Source organism: Myotis daubentonii, chromosome 19 (assembly GCF_963259705.1).
Source record: "Myotis daubentonii chromosome 19, mMyoDau2.1, whole genome shotgun sequence".
Classification (NCBI taxonomy): domain Eukaryota; kingdom Metazoa; phylum Chordata; class Mammalia; order Chiroptera; family Vespertilionidae; genus Myotis; species Myotis daubentonii.
In genome coordinates, this window is record NC_081858.1 from 20,580,250 (window position 1) to 20,587,612 (window position 7,363).

At 53.7% G+C, this 7,363-nt stretch overlaps 1 protein-coding gene across 4 annotated transcripts in view; it reads left to right on the top strand.

Moving 5' to 3' along the window:
- NTM (neurotrimin) overlaps positions 1 to 7,089 on the top strand; it is an 858,055-nt gene extending 850,966 nt beyond the window's left edge. For 2 of the 4 annotated variants that reach the window (XM_059677237.1, XM_059677239.1), the window contains 2 exons: positions 379 to 411; positions 5,299 to 7,089. In XM_059677237.1, coding sequence (XP_059533220.1) covers positions 379 to 411; positions 5,299 to 5,396 — 131 coding nt within the window. In that variant the 3' untranslated portion in view covers positions 5,397 to 7,089. The remainder of the gene's footprint in view (positions 1 to 378; positions 412 to 5,298) is intronic. The other 2 variants (XM_059677238.1, XM_059677240.1) reach the window with 1 other exon arrangement.
- The last annotated feature ends 274 nt before the right edge of the window (positions 7,090 to 7,363 follow it).

Consider the following 7,363-nt stretch of genomic DNA (forward strand, 5'->3'; position numbering starts at 1 on the left):
ACTTCACCTAATTAAGGGATAGTAGGGTGGTCAAAGAAGGAAGTTGTTCTACAAAGAAGAATCTATTGGCTTGGAGCCTCAGGCTTGAAGGTACACTCATGTCTCCTGCTAAGGCAAGGGGGAGGTGTTGGCACTCTTTGGGTCAGCAGCCGAATTTGAACATCATTCATATCTTTCCCCAACTCACCCATTATGGCAAGTGGCTTTCCAGCAAACCGGAGGGGAGCACGTATGAGGGTTGGGCTGTGGTGAGGACAGCAAGCGGCAAAGGCAAGAGGGCTGGGAGTGCTGGCTCATCCTCCACACCCTCTGAGGGCCGAGCAGGTACCTCTGACTGCTTTCTACCTTAACAGTGGCTTGTTTTTTCATTTCTTTTAGAAGTGAAATCTACAGCCCTGACCCCTTGGAAAGGTTGGTATGTTTATTTCCTAGGCAGCTACTGCCTTGGTGAGGATGGTATATGCCAAACTCTGCCTGCTCTCAAGGTGCCTTCTGTTCTGAGCTAACCGCAGGGAGCAGCCCAGTGGGCCTCCACCCGGCCCTGGGGCTGTCTCAATTCAGATTAACCCATCCCTGAGGACATGCCATTCTCCCTGGGTAGCTTCCCCTGGCAGAAGTCTAACTTCCCTGCTGGCAGCACTAATGAGCACCTGTCAGGGCCTGGAATGTCTCCACATCTGGGTGCCCTGTACCAGGCCTGCCTCTTTCCTTGCGCACTGATGCTCTAATGCACCCATCTTCTTAGACCTTGCATGCTGCCCTTTGCTTACCCCATTCTCTCCCTCTTTCTCTCGCGCTCTCTATCTTGCTCTGACTTAGAACTGGAAGGGAATTGGTGGGAGGAAGAGGAAAGTGGAAGGAAGGGGGAAGGTCTGTGTGAGTCACTAGGCTAGGAATAAAATGGGTCTTGTTTGAGGCTTTCATTCTTGCCAGATGTTTCTGATGAATAATTGACACTCATTAGTTGTCCTGGATCCTGTCCTGATAGTCTCTTTAGGCCTCTGCAGCTCTCTAGTGAGACAGAGGCAATAAAGGCATCCAGCATAGAGTGGAGGTGTGACTGGATGACTAGCGGAGGTCTCACAAGTGTGGCCCATGCCACCAGGTAGATGGGCAGAGCTGTCACCTGGCCACAAAGGCTCTGGGAGAGCCTTGCTCCAGGACCGGACACAATGCCTGGACAAAAGGTCATGCCATAGCATTCTTCCACATGCTGGGCAGCGGGGGATGGCCTGTGTGGTCCCCACCTTAACCAGTGCCCGGATGGGGCTGGCCCAGGTGCTCCCTCCCCTCTACACTTCCCACAGAGGAGTGAGTCACGTGGAATAGCTGTGAGGAAGGGGGAAGGAAAACTGCATTTAGAGAGAGAAGCAGAGGGACCTTGGGGGCAGTCACTGGAGCTCTGAGGTTCAGTTTCCACCTCGAGTGCAGACAGCAGTCCTGAGCATGCTTGCAGCTCTTGGGGCTGGGACCCCCCTAACTGCACGCACTTGGCCTGATGTCCCACCCAGAGGTACACCTCCCTCAACCAAGGGGTTTGCAGTGACTTTTACTGGAAAAGAGGGAAAAGGTGTTTGGAAGAGAAAATTGAGGTAAAGCAAAAGGCAGGACAAGAGTTTGTTTTGTTGTAGTTATTTCTTTTTTCTTCAAGTAGAATCTTCAGAGAAAATATGGGCTTATCTACATGTATCACAATGTTCTGGCTCTTTTTTTCCTCCAACAAGCACTTATCAAATACCCGCCAAGGGCCTCATTAGACACAGAGGGGCTTTAAAAAGCTTGCAGCACAGAGGAGGGAATCAGAGAAGTATAACGCAGGGTGGTAGGCATTTCAATAGTGGGATGTATGTGGTGCTATGGAAATAAACCACAGCAAGTCAAGGAAGGCTGCCTGGAGGAGGTGACTGGAGGCAAGAACAGAACCTGGAATAAGGTGTGAGGGTGAGAAGGGAAAGGAACATGGTTGGTGGGTATGTGCTCCTGTGTGCATGTACGAGTGTGTACAGGTGACATGAGCTCATGTTGCATGGAGTTGGGGGAAGGGAGACACTGAAAGACATCTGGCAGGAAGAACAGCTAAGGAGGCAGAAAAGCGAGATTATGAAATGCGGAGCACTCTGCCAGGCAGAGGGGAGCTTTGTGATGGCCGGAGGAATCTGGGAGATTTGTAGCGTGATCCGTTTGCAATGGTAGAGACGTGACCCTGGAATTATCATAAAGAATAAGCCTGAGGGGTCAAGGCCTGAGTGGGAACCTTCATGGAAGGGACAAGAGAGCTGCTTGGCCGCCTCAGAGAGGATGTGTGGGAACCCCTGCGTGTCTCCTCCTCCTGTGCAGCTTTGTGCTGGAAAGAGGATGGGCTAGGGCAGTGGTCGGCAAACTGTGGCTCAGCTTGGCAAACCACAGCTTGCGAGCCACATGCGGCTCTTTGGCCCCTTGAGTATGACTCTTCCACAAAATACCGACTTCTGCACATGGGCCATGAAGTTTCAATCACACTGTACCTGCACACCCGCATGTGGTATTTTGTGGAAGAGCCACACTCAAGGGGTCAAAGAGCTGCATGTGGCTCGTGAGCCACGGTTTGCCAACCACGGGTTAGGGCGAGGGGATGTGTGTGTGGATAGGGTGAAGGCTCCCACAGTGAGAGACAGCCCCTGTGGGTCAGGGACAGGAAACAGGAGCACCAGCGAGTTCCCTGGAGCTTGTCCAGGGTAACAGTGCACCAAGAGGAGGCTCTGGGCACTTGACGGCCTTTTCCTGCTTCTATCGGAAGAGTTTTCTGACACAACAGGTCGATTTCCTGCTTCTATGGGAAGAGTTTTCTGACACAACAGGTCGAGACTCTTCTTGATGGGTTCTCTGATGCCACCCAGCAGGCAGCAGGCCCACAGAGGGGCTCTCAGGCCCTTGGCAATGGGACTGAGCACAGAGGCCCAGAGGAGCACCTGCAGACTGCCCTGCCAGGCGAGGTGCCCAGGGGCGGGGGGCACCAGTCACAACAGCCTCCCCTGTGTGCTGCAGAGTCCCTCACCCGCAAACAAGGCTTCCTTTCATGGTAAGGAATGAGCCAGGCCCTACTGGGCTGCGTGCCTGGCCTGTGGCATCTCCCCTGGTGGGGGGGCCTGCAAGGAGGGAATGCAGGAGAGCAGCCACGTGCTGGGCACTGTGCTTCGTTCCCCTCTCTTCCCACAGGGCCTCTTCTAGGCATGGCTAGGAGGAGGGAGAGGGAAGAGTGAGCCGGCATGAATGCGGACTGGGTCTCAAAGCTGTGAGTGTTGAGGGGAGCAAGAGAGGAATAGCCATGTGCACGCGGGGTGATAGAATACAGCCACTACCTCTGCCTGAGAACATGGAGCCCAGCTCCCACAAAGGCCTGCTGGTCCCATGGACTGCGAAACCCACATGTGCCTTAGACCAGCGGTCGCCAACCTTTCGGACCTCACGGACCACCGGTTGGCGACCGCTGCCTTAGAGTCAGCCTCAGGCACAGGCCAGGCTCTTGGTCTGAAGGATTTTGGGGTCCAGAGCAGAGGGGATTCCTCATAGGAGGAAAGCAGAGCCTCTCACCCTAGAACCGTGGTCGGCAAACTGCGGCTCGCGAGCCACATGCGGCTCTTTGGCCCCTTGAGTGTGGCTCTTCCCAAGCTTTAGGAGTACCCTAATTAAGTTAATAACAATGTACCTACCTATATAGTTTAAGTTTAAAAAATTTGGCTCTCAAAAGAAATTTCAATCGTTGTACTGTTGATATTTGGCTCTGCTGACCAATGAGTTTGCCTACCACTGCCCTAGAAGCATACCCGGGAGAGAACGGAGTGACATAGGCAACCGTGAGGGACTATGAGGAGGGCCTTCCTGGCGGAGGCCTTGGTTCTATGGAGCCGGGAAGGTCCCCTCCCTGCAGGGTGGAGCGTAAATAGCCTCCCTTGTGCCTCTCATTATGAGAACGCGCCCTGCCAAGAAATCCGGGCGTTGGGAATGTCAGGTCCTGGACCACAGGACATGGGAGGTTGGAGAGCATGCTGCACTTCAAGCTCATCATGATGTAGCCACTGCCCCGTAGTCAGAGATTTCTCCCCACGGCCCAGGAAATACAACCATATGGGCAGTGCTTCCCAGCCACGAGTTTTCGGATCCCAAGAAATAATCTCACCTGGAACCAAGGAGCCAGAAGTGTCTCTGATGGTTGGCATCCGAGGCAGCTTCCTTCACCCCCGTGAGCACGTGCACTTAGTGGGGACACAGTCTCATTAAACTCAGTGCAGCCGAGCATGCAGGTGCCTCTGTCTTGGGTGCCTGATTCGTCTGGGCCTCAACACCCCTGTGTGCTGTTCACGATCCGTAGCTCCATCGGTTGTGGGCATTCTTGCCCCCCGGGCTCAGGGAGCCTCCTGGTTTATGTTTCACGGTGATAGGAAAGCTCCTGGGGAATTCTATGACCGCATAGTTTTCTTGCCTCTCATTCTTGGCTTCATTTCAGATGTCTGTCAGCAGGCCCGGTGGCGTGTGCCTCGCAGGGGAGGGTGCTCTCCACCTCCCACTCAGCCATTCTCCATGTGGTTCCACATCCCCATCTCCACCTAAACCTTCCTGCACGTCCATGGACACAGCCAGAGGCCACCTGTGTCTTTCCTGGTTCCCACCTCCACTTCCTGGGAGCTGGGTCTGGCTTTTCAGGCACGTGATGCCTGAGCTAGGTCTGCTCTTAGCGAGGCCAGATGGGAAGAGGCCAAGTGCTCCAGGCAGACGCCGGGCTCGGCCCGGAGAGGCGGTGATTGGCAGGAGGACGCTGAGCCCGAGCAGCAGCCGTAGCAGGGAGGCAGACTGGTGTCCAACAGGTCCTTCCGGCAACAGGTGGAGCTGCTGCACGGCAATGGGAAGGGTGAGGCAGGCAGTGCGCAGAAGTGGTTGAGTGATGGTGCACATGACACAGGGTCTTATGTTATTGAAGCTCTGTGTGGGCTATTCATACACCTGCCACCTTCTCCTTGAACTTGACCTTGAGCCATAGCCTTAGCCTAGTACACAGGAAAGGTGTCCTGGCCACCAGCACACTTGGACTTGAGCCTCATGTTCTCTCCTGGCCAGGGAAAGCTCCCCATTATACAGTGTGTGTCATGGGATAGAAGCTGTAGAAGGTCCATGTGTCATGCAGCCCCTACATAGGGAGCGGGAACAAACCAGATGCTCCCAGTTAGAGAGAGGGCTTACCAGAGGCGAGGCCTAAGGACAGCTGACCAGGCAACGGCCATTCCTTCTTCCTGTGGCTGCTTGTGACTCGTGCTCTTTCCACAGGCCCCGGCGCTGTCAGCGAGGTGAGCAACGGGACGCCGAGGAGGGCAGGCTGCCTTTGGCTGCTACCTCTCCTGGTCTTCCTCCTGCGCCAGTTTTGATGTGAGTGCCACGCCCCCACCAGGGAAGCTGCCGCCACTGCAACCACCAACCCTCCAGCAAAGGCACCTCCGACAGCAAGAGCAAACCCCTTTCCAACTAAGATGTAATCAAACGCCATTCCGAGACACAGACGATTGGGACACAAATTCGAGGGAGGGGAACAAAGAACACTTTGGGGAAACACGTTTCAAAAGGAAATCGAAAAATCGATCGCCTTGCAGGCCGGGCAGATACGTAGGTACAGCTGAGTTTTCTTTCTTTTCCCAAATGGGAGGAGCGCACCCCTGGCTCTGGATACCCGCCCGCCAGCGGCATTGTTTCCGGGGTGGACGAGGGCTCAGCTGCTCTGCCCACTCCAGGGCCCCTGCCAAGGAAAATTCCGGAGTCGGCCATCCCCAAATTCAATCCGTCACTAGAAGCGAACACAGAGTGAGGCCTGCGCCCCCATGTGCCGCGGGGATCCCCCCCGCTGTAGACTGTGCCACTGTCATGTGTGCTATGAAACGCAAATCTAAAAAGCAAATCAATAAAAAGGAACCTAAAGAAAACAGCCTGACGGCGACCAAACCCCACAGTCAGCAGTCACACAGGCCCCATTCACCTTTGTGTCCCCCTCACTACATGGGCATCGTGGATCATAAGGGATTCTGGTTCACTCTTGATTCTATTTTCTGACGTGAGTCTAGGACTTAGCTGGAAAACAAGGCAACACTAAACACCACACACACATGAAAGGGGTGACGAGAAGTATGTTTGTTAAAAAAAGATGAAAATGAATAGTGCACTTCTTAACTAGGTTTACAACCGGTGGACCCCACGCCGGGCATTAACCGCCCGGTGAGGATCTGGCGAATCCACCAAAACAAAACACACACACATACATATGATTTAACCGACACGTCCACCAGCTCTACAGCTTTCTCCTCATCCTGGCATTTAATGCAGACACGACTATGCTTCTCCGTGCTGTTTAGAAGTGGAAGGGGGTGTCTGCACCCAACCTTGCGTTTGTTGGCACTGCTTCTTTTGATGACATATATTATACAGTATATATATACATATATATACATATATTTTTTTTGTTAAGAGTTCTAGCCCTTTTCTTTCTCAGCAGGTCCGTTCTCAGACATTACTGCATGCTGTATATGGCGTTAGCTGTGTGTTGACCTAAAAGATGATAGAGTTTACTGGTACTTGTGTAATCAGCTCCTGCCTCTATTTTTTTTTCTTTTTTTCTTTTTTTTTGCGTTATCCACATGTCAGAGACATTTATACGCAGTGAAACGAGAAAACGACATTAACACCAGGCACAGCCTCTGTTCCAGGTGTGGCTCCCGGAGGAGGTCCGCCCAGGCGCCGCCCCCTCCATCCCGCACAAACACGCCACCGAACCAGCTAAACAGCCAGTAACCACTCGCTCGAGCCCTATGGGAATCTCTGATGCCTTTGTGACCACTGGAGAATTGAACCCTCTTGGTTTCTTTTATTTAATTTCCCACCTGTGTGTGCGTGTGTATGAAAGAGAAGAAAATGCAGTTTTTAGATAATCTTTTGTCCTCCCCCCGGAGTCTGGGGACCAAGAGAGGCCTCGGGGAGGGGTCCTGCGTGTGATGAGGGAAAGTGGGATTGGGGTTAGGGGAGGGAGGGGTTGTCTCTGACTTGACATTAAAAAGTGTTCCATGTCCCTCTTCACCTGGTGTGTTGCCTCATTCTGAAGGTGGGGGGGTGTGGGGAGCAGAGCCTGGCTGGCTCCGGTGTGAAAGACACCGAGGGGGCGGGCTCCTGACTCAAGAAACTGCTCTTTCAGCCCCTCATTGGCAGGAGCTGGGCTCTTTCTATGGTCTGTGCTGGGGTGACAGGACAGTCAGAAACCCCTTGTCCTCCTACCAGAAGCACGGGGGCAGGGGCTCACAGGGCTGTCTCCAATGCTGGCCGAGGCCGGCCGCACCCTGCTTGTGCCCAAGCA